Below are 18,277 nucleotides of genomic sequence, written 5' to 3'. Positions count from 1 at the left end.
ATGACTTCGGTCTCAGGAGGGGAGAGGGAGCACAGCTGACCTCAGGGAGGGGTGGTGTCTGGGAGGAGATCAATCGTGTCATCTGTGAGGCGGTAGTGTGCTGGCTTCCCTTTTACTGAAAGTGATGGTAAGGTTGTGGTGTTCAGGTGGGTGTTTAGTGAGGTTGAGGGTTCCCTCCATCTCCATGGATTTATGGTGTGAAGTCGGCTGCGGTTACAGGCAGAAGGGTCGCCAAATCAGCAGTGCATCAGATGACCAGGTGAAGTGAGGGTTGTGAGTGGAGAGCCAGATGAGAGGAGTGTTGGGTGAGTTAATGAGGAGAAATTGGATAGACTTGTGATCTCCAATGCCCATGTGCACAGGTTGTGTGCATGCCCTGACCATCCCAGACCCCAGCGCCACAATCCACCAGAGCCTGCTGTGCACGTAGAGACATTGGGGTGTGGAAGAAGACAGTGAGAATGAATCAGGCTATGGTGCTGGAATGAGAGGCAGGGTGGGGCTTGCCAGACAGAAAGCCACTCATTTCTACCTGGTAGTGCCCTTTTCCCAGAAGCAGTGGGCATTTGATGTGTGAATGTTAGGTGGCCCTGCAAATAAGCGCATGTTATTTCTCCTCTGACACTCATGCTCTTGGGGGGGGGGTGGTTAAGGGAAGTCTCTGTCCCTGCATGGTGCTGTAAACACTGATGATGAGGGTCATTCATCCTGCAATGGTTCTGAGAACAGAACTGGGGTTCTGGCTGATGATCTGGAGGATCATTCCTTAAGACAATTGTCAATTCAGAGGGCCAGAGTGATGAGGCTTTCAAAGTCTGTAGGCATCTCCTGGGTGGACAGCTCATTCTTCAGGTGCTTCGAGAGGTGATGCCAATGGGCCAGCAGTGCTTCTCCACATTCCAGCTGCTCTCCACCTGCAGAGTCGTGACTTCCATGGTGTAGTCCATCATCGTACATAAGCCTTGACACAGGCAAAGTATCTGATCCACTGCCCCCTTCCACTTCGCGGATGATCAAAAACCCGGCGCATCTCAGTGGTGAATTCTTCATATTTATTGCAAATGGTGATTTTATTGAGCCAGTTAGAAGTCAGAGCTCACCCAGTCAGCAGAGGGATGACAAAGGCAATCTTGGCTCGGTCTGTAGAATGCAGAGATGACTGGAGCTCAAGGCGTAGATACGTTGGGACCAGAAGCGGCTGCATTGTGTTGGGAATCTGGCGAAGCATTCAGGCACTGGAATCTGGGGCACCGACTGCTGGCATAGTGGTACGGGGTTGCTGTGCCAAGAGGGAGAGTTAGTTGAGAGTGGAGAGAAGGTGGCATATGGTTTCCCACTGCTTCGGGATCACGTGCTCCTGTCAACAGAAGACTTCCTGTAGGTGAGCACACTTTGCTGGGTGAATCATTGGTTCACTCACCCATCCTGTCAGAACAGAGCTAATGCTTCAGGCTACTGACCTTTGATTGGCAGGAAATGTAGAGGAGGCTTGACTAAAAAGCAAAGCAGTGGAGACGGTTTAGCAGTAAACAATATTCTACCAATAAACTGAAAAACAACAAACCACGTGGGACCACAAAACAGAGAGCAGATATATTACACAACAAGGCAACAAGGAAACAGAAGACTAGAGCACCTAGTTGAGGCTGGCTGGTCCGTTAGGTGAACAAAGGACTATGGATGAGAGCTGGGTTTAAATAGGCTGCAGGTGATGAGTTGGAAATGAGTGGCAGGTGACTCCTGTTAGCTGGGTGGATACTAGGATGTGCCTGTCTGTGCAGGCCTGACATTTATTAGAGCAGCGAGAATTTTTAGAAGTTTAAGTTGGAGAGAAGAGGGAGGGGTGGAACGAACAAGATGGATCTCTGTGACTCAGAATCTCAATTACTGTACAGGAAAAATCAGAGATAACTTTTTGTAGAGTTACCTATTTTCTGTCCAGCATGCATTTTTTTTTTACTTGGGTCACACCTGAGCAGTGATGGTTAGGGACATCATAATAACCAGATACATTTGCTATTCATATCATACTGCAAACATAAACTGACGCAGTAGGAAAAAATTAAAGTCAATAATTAAAGTCAATACTTGACTTATTCATCGAAGTCATGCAGACAAGTGTAAGGGAGCCAGAAAAGAAGCTGTGACAGGAGCTTCTGTTTACTGAATGTGGCCACCCAGTCACACCACAGTTACTGTCCAACGATTCTCTAACGATGCTCTACGTGTCAGGTATTAAAGTGGCAGAGCATTGCATTTATTTTTGCAATTACAAAATTGCAATATTTTAATATTCTGCAGTATAAATGATAAAGAACAGTAAATGTGCAAATGTGCAACAATTAACACTGTACATTCTAAGGTTACATACCTTTTGTATATTAAATACCATTTTTATCTGCGATGTTGAATGTAAAGGCTCCATGGCATTAATTAATTTAGTGAGTTTTCCTTTGTCGAGCCTCACCTTACAGTTCCAAACCTGATTGTCTCCAACTGTCCACAAATTAGCTATAATCAATAATAATGTATTCAGTGTAGTTTTTGTATTGTTTCATGGAGCACCATGGTCCTGAAAAACATTATCTCGTTTTTACTGTGTACTGTACCAACAGTTATGGTCAAAATGACAATAAAAAGTGACTTGACTTATATATTAATATTTGAGATGTCCCATGGACTTAAAATAAATCTAAATAAGTATGGTTTTTATTTTAATCAGCATGCATTTTGGTTTTTTTCTGTGCCCATTTCTAATCAGCATATGTCTCTTAACTTATACAGACCTTTCTCCCTCCAGAAAGGCCGGCTGTAGTAAACCATACATTTAATGGTAGAGCCCATTGGCACACGCTGGATCAACTGGTTTCGCAGTGGAGGCACTGGAGGATTGTAGTGGATTTGCTGGGTGAGGACTGGTGGAATGGCACTGATGACATAATCTGCCTAGAAAGATGAGAAAGGGATTTAATCAGGTAGTAATTGGTGAAATATTGTACAAGGGAAAAAATTATTTCAGATGACAGAAGCATTGAAGGACTAAAAGTTATAGAAGTCAGGTCAGAAGTGGAGTGTGTGTGAATGTGTATGAGCGATTTGACTCAGAAGAGATTGCAAACATCAGTTCTTCCAGGTCAAATTGATTTTCAATTGCATGGATCCAATTTCTATGCAAAATTAGCATCCTCCAATAACATTTCACTAGTCCTGAACATATATATTCAAGCCAAGATGTGAAAAAAAGTGGTTCTGTTACAGAATTTGCTGTACTGCTACCACTGTCATTACAAAATAGGATTTTCCTTAAGTACATTGATGGCATGCGGTTCGACCAGCACTTTACAATTACCAGCAGCCTATGTTCATTATAATGAATTCTCAAAGTGCATCAAAGGATATGGCAAATAGAGTTCCCATGACCAAAAACTGACAAATAAGGACACTGAGGATCCAATTGCACAAGGAGGTACTGAGGCCCAGGTTTTGGAGCTTATTGATTAGTTTTGAGGGGATGATAGTATTGAATGCTGAGCTGCAGTCCATAAAGAGCACCCTGATGTATGCATCTTTGCTGTCCAAATGTTCCAGGGTTGATTGCAGAGCCAATGAGATGGCATCTGTTATGGACCTTCTGCTCCGGTAGGCAAACTGGAACTCATCCAAGTCACCTCTCAGGCAAGAGCTGAGATGTTTCATCAGCAGCCTCTCAAAACACTTCATCACTGTGGATGTAAGTGCAGCTGGACAATAGTCAGTGAGGCAGGCCACCACGCTCTTCTTGAGCACCGGTACAATTAAAGCTGGTGAGTACCACATGCTGCCAACGTGAGAGGTTAAAGATCTCAGTGAACACGTTGGCCAGCACAGGTCTGTAGTACGTGACCAGGGACCCGACCCGGTCCGGTCCAGATGCTTCCTGTGGATTCACCCTCCTGAAGGCAGTCCGCATGTCAGCAGATATAACATCTAAAGTAGAACCAGGGTACTGAGGTGCAACAATCTGTCAGATTGATCAGGGGAAAAAGGGCTCAGGTATACAAGAACAGTTAGCGGTAGGTAGTCTCCCATACGATGTAAACACAGTGAATCCTGGGTAGGGATGAATTCCAATCTCAGAATAAAGACTTTGGCTCCTTTTATTTCCTCTATTGTTCACTTTCAATCCTTCCCTTATTTTCATTGTCATTCTGAAGAAAAACAATAATCATGACCTTGAATATCTTGTTATGTCTGAATTTTTTTTTATTATAAACTGCAGCAGCCTGAAAGTTTTGTAGAATAGCACGCAATATCTTTTCACCTCAAGATCCTGGGTTTTCAATAAACCATTAAACCTTTTCTCTACCTACAGGCCGTGAAGGAAGCTTGGAGAATGTCAAGTTTATTTCTAATATGTGTACACAGCATAAAACTCGCAATCATTTGGCAATGGTGTTATCTCTTTGAAGAGGTTGCAGTACAGTTTATTATGATGTTCAGTGAAATGGAAACTGCTGTTGTGTAGAACACAATGCAGATAATAGTTCCCCAGATTAAGGAAAGATGTCATTTACTGTCCTTGAGATGCAAGAAATAAAATAAGCTATATAGTCATCTATAGTTCAACAGCTTACTTGAAAAAAGCACCTCAAATAATTGTTCATGTAAAATGGATGACAACAATTAAATTGTTGCTTTATAGGAGAAAAATAGCAGCCACTTATTTATTACATGGTATGATCCCACAAAGTAGTCTCAGGATGACTGGTCAACATCTATTTGATAATGTATGTTAAGGGAAGAGATCTCATCACAAACAAGAGAAAGTCTACAGATCCTGGAAAGCCGAGCAACACTCACAAAATGCTGGAGGAACTCAGCAGGCGAGGCAGCGTCTATGGAAAAAAATACAGTCGACATTTTAGGCCGAAATCCTTCGGCAGGACTGGAGAAAAAAAGATGAGGAGTAAATTTAAAAGGTGGTGGGAGGGGAGAGAGAAACACCAGGTGATAGGAGAAATCTGGAGGGGGAAGGGATGAAATAAAGGGCTGTGAAGTTGATTGGTGAAAGAGACAGAAGGCCATGGAAGGAAGAAAAGAGCAGAGGAGCACCAGAGGGAGTTGATGGGCAGGCAAGGAGACAAGGTGAGAGAGGGACAAGGAGATAGGAAACGGTGAAGGAGGGGGGTAGGGTCATAACCAGAAGTTTGAGAAATTGGTGTTCATGCCATCAGGTTGGAGGCTATCCAAACGGAATACAAGGTGTTGTTCCTCCAACCTAAGTGTGGCCTCATCATGACAGTGGAGGAGGCCATGGATGGACATATCAGAATGGGAATGGGAAGTGGAATTAAAATGGGTGGCCACCGGGAGATCCCACATTTTCTGGTGGATGGAGTGTAGGTGCTCAGCGAAGTGGTCTCCCAATCTGCGTCGGGTCTCACCGATGTACAAGAGGCCACACTGGGAGCAGCGGACACAGTATATGACCCCAATAGACTCACAGGTGAAGTGTTGACTGACCTGGAAGGACTGTTAAGGGCCCTGAATGGTGGTGAGGGGGCAGGTGTAGCACTCGCTCCACTTGCAAGGATAAGTGGCAGGAGGGACATCAACAGGGAGGGCGAATGGACAAGGGAGTCGTGTAGGGAGCGATCCCTGTAGAAAGCAGAAAGTGGAGGTGGGGGGGGGGGGGAGGAAAGATGTGCTTGGTGGTGCGATCCCGTTGGAGATGGCAGGAGGTTTCAGAGAATTATGTGCTGGACATGGAGGCTTTAAGGGAGGAGAGATGGCGAGGAGACTGAGAAGTTTTCCAGCTTATTTTACGACAAGGATTCTGGAGCATATACCTGATCCAGGGAAAACAGCAATGGCTTGAGTGACTGAAGGATGTAATGTTGAAAGAGGTTTTAAAGAATATTACAGGAAGAGGCTTGATACATACAATCATCTTGGGACATTTGTTTTGACTACATGATCACACACCTTGTACTTCTCTCCATTCAGGGTCTGCACCTGGACAGATCCAGTGGCTTGTTCCACTCCCACCACTGGCCTGCATAATTTCACTCTATCCTTCATGCTTTCAGCTAAAAGGTCACTTATTTGTCCTGCACCACCAATAAATTTCCTTTCCTGAGGAAAAGAAGATTAATATTAATTTGTTGCATCTTGCAACAAAAATCCACAGTGAAAGGACCTTAAAAATTCAGTTAAAAAAAGATCCTGGTAGAGAGACCAGGAGGTATTTCTGGATACAAGAGAATTTTGAGGCTAGGGAATGTGCAATTAGAATTAATGATTGAAGGTGTGACCAGATTAACATTTAATAATAATTTAGATTAATGGATAAAGGAATCTAGAGGAATGGATGCCATTAGGATTACTTGTTTTGCTCAGTATGCACTGAATTGGCCAAAAGGCTGATGGTCTATTTTAATTTTTCATAAAATGTGACCTGGATACTTTGATACTCAGTAGCATCTGAAGCTGGATGTCTGCAGAACTAACTGGTAGAGTCTGCTCATGTAAAATGAGTAACAATTATTGAACAGTTCAGCATACATTCCTCTGATCTTTATTTCCATCAACTTCAAAGTCCAGATCCACATCCCTATGCATCAGCGATGTTCAAATTGTCAAGAACTTAAATTTTATTTCCTAATCTGCATTATAACAAAGACTTCAACTCAGACGGTCTTATAATGTAATATAAATATTATTACTCCTTAGTTGCCAATGACTTAGAATTTATTGTTGATAATACATCTGACAGAGGCTTAATGTTTTCACATGATATTCTTATGATACTACTCTTAATCAGGAATTAACTCATTTACGTAGTAACATTCTGCAAGAGAGTACCACTGCCAGTTAATACCGGAACATAGAGTACAAATAAAATTGCTTTGGCGTTAAAACTACCTTCACTAATAATAAAAGTGAAGCAGAGCTATCAAGTTTTATTGTATTCTGTCTTGGAAAAATGACTTACAGCTCATAGCTTTGAAATTTTCACAAGTTCAATTGCGAAATCTATTATCGAGTTCCTTTCTTGGGCTGAAGTTTTAAATTAATTAAATTAATTTTAAATAATTTTGGGTCATATTAGTTATCTTAATTGTCATTCAAAATTGTAAGACATGGATGAGTATCAGACTGTCAAACCTGGCCTCCATTGGTGGTGGAAAATATTCGCCTGGTCCCTCCACATTGTTTCACATACCACAAGAACCAAAGAGCAGAGACTTCATGAGGCTCTGAGGTAACGTTCACATTGACGAAGAGGGTTGCAAATTCTCTCGCCACACTGCAATTAAACATAGAGTCAGTCTGCAGGTGAAGGTAACTTCCATTCTATGATCACCTTAAAACAGATTAGTTTTAAACAAAAAGGGAATCAAAAGACTCCCTCCTGTGAGAAGTTTAATATCATAACTTGACATGGCAGCCATTTAGGGTCCTGGCATTTCCTTTCAAATGGAGAACTCTCATCTAGTTTGTTGTAGGAACAGAACTATTGTTGGAAACCACTGTTTTATAAAAATAATACTTTATAATAGATTTATACTTTTTAACAAACCAATGTATTTTTCATAGTATGTGGTGGTTCATCCCCACTCACTGGCAGAAAGTGGTATAGCAGCTAAATTAACGGGTTATCACCCTTCTCATTTTTCATTTGCTAAGCATTAGCACATTACATAAGCTATGTAATTGTTTTAATTTTGTAGCCTGTTAACTAGTTTATTCTCTATCTAAGGAATTTCCCCGATCTTATCTATAAAAGTGATGGATTTTTCCAGAGGTGTCATTTTTATTCCTTTGTCTTTGCATTCATTCACCTCTCAGTATCGTTTCCCAGCTCTTTATTTAGTTTGCTTAGTATTTGTATGTTTATTCATACTCTAAAATAAACTGAAATCTTCGAATTAAGACTGCTTGTCATTCCTGACTCCCTGAAGAACCTTAAGGATCAGAAAATAAACAGAGATCCAAAACTACTCAAAAGGAATTTAGACCAATGTCGTTTTCCTTTCTGGTGAGTGAATGGAGTCCTAGCCTAGGAATATTTAATATTCAAATTGTTTTGAGAAAAGTCTAATATGAAATATATGCCTTTCTGATTTGAAAGCTGATGTCCTTGATCTTAATGGGTACAAAGTTCACCAAATATATTCAATAAGATATATTAATTTAAAGTGTGGGGTTTTGAAGCGGAATGGTATATTAAGTCTCTTATTAAAACAGAGCTCACATTTGAAAATAGCAGAACACTGCTGTCTTGACAGAAGTTTTCTTGGGGAACAGCAATATTTTGTTTCCTTCTCTTGAAATTACTATCACAAATTAGGTCTAGGGGTCAGTAGCTACCTACCTGGTCCAGCAAAGTTTATCAATTAACTCTTTCATCGTCATGTTATCCCACTCCACTGCACGTTGACAACTCCATGGTGCATCTGCAGGTATCTAAAAATAAGTTGATCATTATAAATGATCATTAAAAAAAATGGCTGGCAACATGGGACTGAGTCAAGATACTGTCCACTCTTTTGCAACATTTTTTTAGAAATCCTGCCTACACAGCATTGAACAAACTCTTCTCATCCTTTTTCAAAAAAACAAGATGTTCCAGCTTCAGGGTTAAAAATTCCTCACATGACAAAACATTCATGTCCAAAATTCCTGGATTGATGCCAAGGATAGTGAGAAATGACACTTCCGTGAGGCCTGTAATTTGAGGTGGGGCAGGGCTCTGCAAGAGGACCTGCATGGGTAGAAACTCAATTCAGTTGAACACCTGTCCTTACAGTGGTGCCCGAATGCTAGGATCACTACAAAGCTTGTTTCTTTGAAAACGAAGCAACAGTTTAAAAGGCACTGTTGGCCTGGATCCATTCATCAAGGCTTTTCTACTTAGCTCAAGGATAATATTTGATTGTTGGTGACCATATCTTGGGAACCACAGTAGCTCTGCTCAATACATTGCATCCGTAAACCCTTTATTATTCTTGGAATTCAACTATTTCAACACAATTACCACACTAGAATCTTAAGGCTACACAATGGGCTTCCCAAGGGACTGAAGAAAGAGATAACATCAGGCAAATGACCTAAATCCTGTTCTTCCAGCCAGATCCACACGTTATGCTTCGCTTTCTAAGGTGCTGATACAGCCTTTCACAACACACTTGCCAGGGAATTGCTGTCTATAAAACTTGAGTGCCCCCACAGAGCTGTGGGTGGGAAACAGAGAATGTTTCTGAATTATTAAAAGTTGTTGGATTTGTTGATTGCTTCCTTGTATCTCTGGGTCCCCCAAATATATGGCCTTAGATATATATCAACAAGAAAGATCTCGATCAGCCAGCAGAACTCCTTTAAAATAAGCTAGGTTTCTTTTCAATGATTATCACAGGTTAGAAGACTCACTGACTTTGTATCATAACCTTGATACTGATGAGAAAAAATAGGTGTCAAGAGACAGTAAAATAAATGTCAGAACTCTTCAAACACTGAAAAGAAGTATGCCTATCACCTCATTTCCCATTTTATCCAAAGTTCTCCAGAAGTTGTTGTAGTCCATGTAAGCTATTGGGTTCCACACAGGGGGAAATGCTCCATTAAACGCATAAGGTTTTCCCTGCAAAACAAGACCATATTTACCATTCATGATGAAAAATTCAATATACGCTTGTGCACTTTGTACCAACAGATAGCAGTAGGCATATATCTATTTCTCTGGGGTAAATGATAAAATGTTAGTTTTATACTGATGGCTCAGATGAATTTATCATTAGTTCTAACATATCAGCTCCACACACCCACCCCCTACCATGCTCCATCCCAACATTGCAATACTGGTTCATGCACCAAGAACCAGTTTTGATGTCATCATCAGACCTGTTTACGAAGCTGGAACTGTTGTGGTCTGATGAACTCAGCTCCTAATCATTAAGGTTAAACATCAGTACTCAGACACACCATGATACCTCCCTTTTGACTTGGTCCAACATTCAAATACTTGGTTATTATCTTCTGTAGTTCTCACCTTCTGCTCCACCAACCTCTACATTCAATGAATCACTCTTTACAATTTCCATCAGGTCGACAACATAGAACAGAGCCCACAATATTGTGGTGACCTTTATAAAACAACTCCATGGTCAATCTAACCCTTCCCTCCTACACAGCTCATATAACCCTCTATTTATCTTAAATTCATGTGCCTATCTAAGAGTCTTTTAAATGTCCTAATCGTATCAGCCTTTACCACCGCCCCTAGCAGTGCGCCCACTACTCTCCATGTGAAACCCATCTCCCCTGAACATTCCTCTGCTTACCTTAAACAGATGTCCTCTGATATTGCTCATTGCTGCCTCAGGAAAAAGATGTTGACTGTGCCCTATACTGTGCTTCTCATAATGTTATACACGTCTATCATGTCACCTCTCATACTCTGTCACCCCAAAGAGAAAAGCCCTAGTTCTTTCCTCATGAGATGTTTTCTAGTCCATGGAGCATCCTAATAAATCTCTATTGCACTCTCTCTAAAGCTTCCATATCCTTCCTACAATGAGGTAACTAGAAATGAACACAAGATTCCTAGTGTGGTCTAACCATGGTTTTATAGAGCTGCAACATTACTTTGCAGCCCTTGAACTCAAACCCCTGTCTAATGAAGGCCGACACATCATATCCCTTCTTAACCACACTATCAACTTGCATGGTAAATTTGAGGGATTGATGTGGCTGGTGATGGAGTCTCTATCTAGAGACAGAGTGCAAGCTGCATACAGTCAAAGTTCAGGATTGAACCTGTGTTTCAGGCACTACAGGATACCAGCTTTGCTAACTCTGTCACTGTGCTGTCCAAGTAAATGTCACGTCAGGTGACAGGCAGGTCCAGAGTTCCCTTGTGTTGCCAAAAGGAACATTTCTGCTCCTAGCTGATAAAGAAACAGAGTTACCTCTGACATAATCTAAATCTTTCTGTGCCTCTTCTAGCCCAGGATTCCACTCTAGAAGAATTGGCCTGGTTTCTCCTGAATCAGCGTTCAAAAATCCCCTCAATAACATTCTAAATGTAGAGAAAATAAATAATTCTGCTCTTAAATTATTCAGCAAATAAAAAAGGTAAGGAAACACAAGAGTGACAGTTATTGTTCGCCTGTCATAACAACACTTGATACTATTGAAACGCTTGTCAAATGGGCCTTCTTATACACACTCCCTCAGAGAGAAATAACAGTCAATTCCAAAGGCAACAGGATATGGATCCAAATCAATCAAACAGTTCAACAATGCTATTATCAGAGGTGTCACTGCTTCTGGCATGGCTTTATATGCACCGGCTTATCGGTGGATACAGTTAGCAGGAAGTCTCTGACTCCTTTCCCAGCACTCTTTGATCCGCGTGCTTGCCTGGAAACAAGACACTCCAAGCAGCACCAATGAATGAGCAGCTCAGAAGGGAGAGAGCTCCTATGTTTGCTGCTGTGACACAACCTTGCATCTAAATTTAGTTGCTGTCCATGGTTTGCATCATCATTCAGCATGGAAAGTCTTTTAAGTAACTTGCACTAACTTGACCTTTGCAATCAAACACACTGAAATGTACAAACAATATTTAACGGACGCCACATTAACGTGGTTGCCAGTTATCCGCAGGGTGATAGAATTATTCCATTATAGGTGTAGTTGATCATGCTGTACAGTTCAATGTCACACCACAGGGCAGTCAGAAAGCTACACAAAGACAAGGCTTCACCAGACTGTGAGATAGACAGATTATTACATTGAGATACAGCTTTCATGGGGATCAGACAGCCAATCGCAGAACATTGGGGGCTGACATTAATCTATCAGCAACTGCAAAGTAACATGAAAATTGAATATACAGTTTACAAGCCAAAATGTATTTATTTGTGAAATACAATTAGTTACAATGCTATTTCTAACCAGACTTAGAATTTGCGTTTATCTATTTTTTTGTTTATTTGTTTATTGATTTATTTATTTATTGGCAACACAGCGCAGAGAGGGCCCTTATGGCCTTTCAAGCCACATCACCCTATCTACCCCAATTAACCTTAACCTAGTCATGGGACAAGTTATAATGACCAATTAACCTACCTGGTACGTCTTTGGACTGCAGGAGGAAACTGGAGTACCCGGGAAAGCGCACACATTCCACGGGGAGGATGCACAGAGACTCCTTACAGAGTGACAACAGAACACCCTGAACTGTAATAGCAGTATGCCAACTGCTGTGCTACTGTGGTGCCCGTACGTTTGGTGCCAGTACATTCCCAAACCATAAAAATAATAATTTCATCATCAATCACACTTTGTGAATGTTAGAGAGTTCTATGAATATAGCAGATATTAAAATTCAAACCAGGCTTCAGTTTTGTCAATGTGAGTTCAGGAAGCTTGCAATTAGCATTCAATTTCTTTTTGCAAATTGCAAGCAATAAATTGAAGTTAAAAACATAGGCTGCTCCACAGACTAAGAGATTGCATATGCAAGAGCCAGACATTCCGACAATGAGATTTGTATTAATTGGATTGCATCAAACCAGGCAACATAGCTAAATTACTTGCACTATTGTGACTGAGTTGAAGCTGGCAGACCAGACGGATGTTGTCACTTAGCATATCAAACAGGTATAGGCAATTAATAGTTTTTGTGTACTTATATTTGTGTATTCAGAGATATCTCTGACAATATTAATTTTGTGTGCCTGGCTCTCTGTTGTCAAAAGGGTTTAGAATGTTTGTGTTCATTAGTCACTCCCAAAGGTGTTTGAACCTTCAGGGATGCCTCATCAGTTACAATGTGCTTCCACTATGTATTTCAAAGGAACCATTTATCAAATCAAAGTATTGGATTCAACACTATTGTTGTAACTCTTGAAACTGTATTGGATCACTTGCTGTTGCCTTTGATCTTAAAGGCATAAAGATGTGATGTACCTTTGGGTTTGTTAGCCTGTACAGAGTGTCTCCACAATGATGCCAAATGTGATTGTGTGATAGTGCGATTGTGACAAATAAAGACTTCTGTATCACCATCTTCAATGTCTGGTGGGAGTTGTGTACAGGCCACCTAACAGTAGTAGTGAGGTTGGGGATGGTATTAAACAGGAAATTAGAAATGTGTGCAATAAAGGAACAGCAGTTATAATGGGTGACTTCAATCTACAAGAAGATTGGGTGAACCAAATTGGTAAGGGTGCTGAGGAAGAGGATTTCTTGGAATGTATGCGGAATGGTTTTTTGAACCAACACGTCGAGGAACCAACTGGAGAGCAGGCTATTCTAAACTGGGTATTGAGCAATGAGGAAGGGTTAATTAGCAATCTTGTCATGAGAGGCCCCTTGGGTAAGAGTGACCATAATATGGTGGAATTCTTTATTAAGATGGAGAGTGACATAGTTAATTCAGAAACAAAGGTTCTGAACTTAAAGAAGGGTAACTTTGAAGGTATGAGACGTGAATTAGCTAAAATAGACTGGCAAATGACACTTAAAGGGTTGACGGTGGATATGCAATGGCAAACATTTAAAGATCGCATGGATGAACTACAACAATTGTTCATCCCAGTTTGGCAAAAGAATAAATCAAGGAAGGTAGTGCACCCGTGGCTGACAAGGGAAATTAGGGATAGTATCAATTCCAAAGAAGAAGCATACAAATTAGCCAGAAAAAGTGGCTCACCTGAGGACTGGGAGAAATTCAGAGTCCAGCAGAGGAGGACAAAGGGCTTAATTAGGAAGGGGAAAAAAGATAATGAGAGAAAACTGGCAGGGAACACAAAAACTGACTGTAAAAGCTTTTATAGATATGTGAAAAGAAAAAGATTGGTTAAGACAAATGTAGGTCCCCTACAGACAGAAACAGTTGAATTGATTATGGGGAGCAAGGACATGGCAGACCAATTGAATAATTACTTTGGTTCCGTCTTCACTAAGGAGGACATAAATAATCTTCCAGAAATAGTAGGGAACAGAGGGTCCAGTGAGATGGAGGAACTGAGGGAAATACATGTTAGTAGGGAAGTGGTGCTAGGTAGATTGAAGGGATTAAAGGCAGATAAATCCCCAGGGCCAGATGGTCTGCATCCCGGAGTGCTTAAGGAAGTAGCCCAAGAAATAGTGGACGCATTAGTGATAATTTTTCAAAACTCCTTAGATTCTGGACTAGTTCCTGAGGATTGGAGGGTGACTAATGTAACCCCACTTTTTAAAAAAGGAGGGAGAGAGAGAAACCAGGGAATTATAGACCGGTTAGCCTAACCTCGGTGGTGGGGAAACTGCTAGAGTCAGTTATCAAAGATGTGATAACAGCACATTTGGAAAGCAGTGAAATCATCGGACAAAGTCAGCATGGATTTGTGAAAGGAAAATTATGTATGACGAATCTCATAGAATTTTTTGAGGATGTAACTAGTAGAGTGGATAGGGGAGAACCAGTGGATGTGGTATATTTGGATTTTCAAAAGGGTTTTGACAAGGTCCCACACAGGAGATTAGTGTGCAAACTTAAAGCACACGGTATTGGGGGTGAGGTATTGATGTGGATAGAGAATTGGTTGGCAGACAGGAAGCAAAGAGTGGGAATAAACGGGACCTTTTCAGAATGGCAGGCAGTGACTAGTGGGGTACGGCAAGGCTCAGTGCTGGGACCCCAGTTGTTTACAATATATATTAATGACTTGGATGAGGAAATTAAATGCAGCATCTCCAAGTTTGCGGATGACATGAAGCTGGGCGGCAGTGATAGCTGTGAGGATGCTGCTAAGAGGATGCAGGGTGACTTGGATAGGTTAGGTGAGTGGGCAAATTTATGGCAGATGCAATTTAACGTGGATAAATGTGAAGTTATCCACTTTGGTGGCAAAAACAGGAAAACAGATTATTATCTGAATGGTGGCCGATTAGGAAAAGGGGAGGTGCAATGAGACCTGGGTGTCATTATACACCAGTCATTGAAAGTGGGCATGCAGGTACAGCAGGCAGTGAAAAAGGCAAATGGTATGCTGGCATTTATAGCGAGAGGATTCGAGTACAGGAGCAGGGAGGTACTACTGCAGTTGTACAAGGCCTTGGTGAGACCACACCTGGAGTATTGTGTGCAGTTTTGGTCCCCTAATCTGAGGAAAGACATCCTTGCCATAGAGGGAGTACAAAGAAGGTTCACCAGATTGATTCCTGGGATGGCAAGACTTTCATATGATGAAAGATTGGATGAACTAGGCTTATACTCGTTGGAATTTAGAAGATTGAGGGGGGATCTGATTGAAACATATAAAATCCTAAAGGGATTGACAGGCTAGATGCAGGAAGATTGTTCCCAATGTTGGGGAAGTCCAGAACGAGGGGTCACAGATTGAGGATAAAGGGGAAGCCTTTTAGGACCGAGATGAGGAAAAACTTCTTCACACAGAGAGTGGTGAATCTGTGGAATTCTCTGCCACAGGAAACAGTTGAGGCCAGTTCATTGGCTATATTTAAGAGGGAGTTAGATATGGCCCTTGTGGCTAAAGGGATCGGGGGTATGGAGGGAAGGCTGGTGCAGGGTTCTGAGTTGGATGATCAGCCATGATCATACTGAATGGTGGTGCAGGCTCGAAAGGCCGAATGGCCTACTCCTACACCTATTTTCTATGTTTCTATGTTTCACCAGTGACTGAAAAGTCACAACAGTGAAATTACATAAATAACACAGGGTCTGTAACTCAAGCATAGGTTATTCTGTTGTAGCAGGGAGTAAACAATAAGACAACAATGTCTTTGTGGTTGCTTCTTAAAAAGAGTCAGAATCAGGTTTATTATCACCGGCATGTGTTGTGAAATTTGTTAACTTAGCAGCAGCAGTTCAATGCAATATATGATAATATAGAAAGAAAAAAAATTAAATCAATTATAATGTATATATATGTATATTGAATAGATTTAAAATAGTGCAAAAACAGAAATAGTATGTATTTAAAAAGTGAGATTGTGTTCATGGATTCAATGTCCATTTAGAAAAAGACAAATAACTGAACACCAAATATCTGAAGGCAGTCAACTCCTAATGACCAACAGTGACTAGTACAATGATGAACTGAATGTCATACAACATAATACGCTAATTTCTTAAAAGCCCCACTGACATATACAGGTACTAATTCTCAAAAGGCTCAACAAGGTACACATGGAGAGGATATTTCTCCCAGCCAAGGAGTCTAGAACTGGGGGACACAGTCTCAAGAATTTGGTCACATAGGATTGAAATGAAGAGGAATTTTTCCATTCAAATGATGGTAAATCTTTGAAATGAAAACTAAGATTGACAGATTTCTGGATATGAAAGGGATCAAGAAATAGGTGAATAGGGCAGAGAAATGCTGTTGTTCCTGACATAGATGAACAAGCAGACAAAGAAGATTTAAGGATGTACTTGTTGCCCCTTTGAAGAAATGCAAGAACCCAGCGACAGCTGAGGATCTCTCACCCATGCCCACTCAAAGTGGAGAAATAGTATTTGGGGCTGCATTAAGAACTGTTAGGCCATACGTTAGGAGCCCACTGAGGCTCTAAATATACAGCAGAATGAATGCACCAATGTATAAACTCCCCACCTACCTCTCCATCAGTCACCTCCTGCCCCATCTGTGGAAGAGTTTGTGGTTACCTTGAAGTAGTTAGCCATTTCCTCAATGGTAAGAAAGGCATTGGCATAGTTCAATTACCATCTATAAATTTGCTGATGATACAACCATTGTTGGTAGAATCTCAGGTGGCAATGAAGGGGTGTACAGGAGTGAGATATGCCAACTAGTGGAGTGGTGCCGCGGCAACAACCTGGCACTCAATGTCAGTAAGATGAAAGAGCTGATTGTGGACTTTAGGAAGGGTAAGACGAAGGAACACTTATCAATCCTCAGAGGGAGAGAGTGAGCAGTTTGAAGTTCCTGAGTGTCAAGATCTCTGAGAATCTAACCTGGTCCCAACATACAGATGCAGTTATAAAGAAGGAAAGACAGCGTCTATACCTCATTAGGAACTTGAAGAGATTTGGCACGTCACTCAAAAACTTCTATAAATGTACCGTGGAGAGCATTCTGACAGGCTGCATCACTGTCTGGTATGGTGGGGGTGGGGGGGGGGGGCTACTGCACAGGACCGAAAGAAGCTGCAGGTGGTTGTGAATCTAGTCAGCTCCATCTTGGGTACTAGTCTACAAAGTACCCAGAACATCTTCAGGGAGCGGTGTCTCAGAAAGGCAGCATCCATTATTAAGGACCTGCAGCACCCAGGGCATGCCCTTTTCTCACTGTTACCATCAGGTAGGAGGCACAGAAGCCTGAAGGCACACACTCAGCGATTCAGGAACAGCTTCTTCCCCTCTGCCATCTGAATTCTAAATGGACATTGAACCTTTGGACACCACCTCACTTTTTTTTTTAAATATACAGCATTTCTATTTTTTGCACGTTTTGAAAATCTATTCAACGTATATATACTGTATTTATTGTTATTTTATTTATTATATTTTTCCTCTTCTATATTATGTGTTGCATTGAACTGCTGCTGCTAAGTTAACAAATTTCACGTCACTTGCCGGTGATAATAAACCTGATTCTGATATCTAGGAAAAATGATTTTATTTTCTACTGAGTTACTCATTTCAGCTGCATACATTGAGAGGTTAATAGATTAGGATATTGCATGATACTATGTGGAGGAGGAGGAGAATATGGAGTTCCACCAGGCATCAGAACCCAAGAATTGGGGCAAATCACTGGAGCCAAGCTGAGGGAATGCTACACTATAAAAACTGCTATCTTCTAGATGCTGTACAAGACCGAGAGCCTGTCTGCTCTCTCTCGGATGAGAGCGGAAGACTCACTACTACTTTGAAGATAAGCTGGAAAGTCTTTCCTGTTGGACTGACCAGATTTTATTTCTCAATCAATATCAGTTAAACAAGTTATCTAGTCTTCATCACATTGCTGTTTCTTGAGCATTGGCTGCCACTTCTCTCATGTTACAACTAAATCTAAAATTACTGCCCTGGATGGTTCCTTCATGCAGAGAAGGACAGTTATATATTTTTCCCATGCACCTGTTGGCCTGATCGTTCTGGATAACAGATTGTTGGCTTGGGAGGTGGAGTTGCAGAAACCTGGATGAGTGGATTTTACAGATGTTGCACACTGCGGACATGGCACATTGGTAATGTATGCCATTAATACTTACAATAAAGGATGGAGCAAATTAAACTGTGCTTTGCCCTCGGTGGTGT

At 41.3% G+C, this 18,277-nt stretch overlaps 1 protein-coding gene across 5 annotated transcripts in view; it reads right to left on the bottom strand.

The window, feature by feature from the left end:
• Window positions 1–18,277, bottom strand: part of LOC134352970 (amine oxidase [flavin-containing]-like) — a 69,058-nt gene that overhangs the window by 31,962 nt on the left and 18,819 nt on the right. For 4 of the 5 annotated variants that reach the window (XR_010019517.1, XR_010019518.1, XR_010019519.1 and 1 more), the window contains exons 4-8: window positions 9,518–9,622; window positions 8,357–8,448; window positions 7,147–7,288; window positions 5,965–6,114; window positions 2,787–2,946 (exon numbers count right to left, since the gene is read on the bottom strand). Coding sequence is in view for 1 of the 5 variants with exons in the window: in XM_063060673.1 (XP_062916743.1) it covers window positions 2,787–2,946; window positions 5,965–6,114; window positions 7,147–7,288; window positions 8,357–8,448; window positions 9,518–9,622 (649 nt within the window). In the remaining 4 variants the exon portion in view is untranslated. Of the gene's footprint in view, window positions 1–2,786; window positions 2,947–5,964; window positions 6,115–7,146; window positions 7,289–8,356; window positions 8,449–9,517; window positions 9,623–12,114; window positions 12,225–18,277 lie in introns of those variants that run through there. The other variant, XR_010019520.1, reaches the window with a different exon arrangement.

This window comes from Mobula hypostoma, chromosome 10 (genome assembly GCF_963921235.1).
Source record: "Mobula hypostoma chromosome 10, sMobHyp1.1, whole genome shotgun sequence".
NCBI lineage: Eukaryota > Metazoa > Chordata > Chondrichthyes > Myliobatiformes > Myliobatidae > Mobula > Mobula hypostoma.
This window is presented reverse-complemented; position numbering and strand designations above follow the sequence as displayed.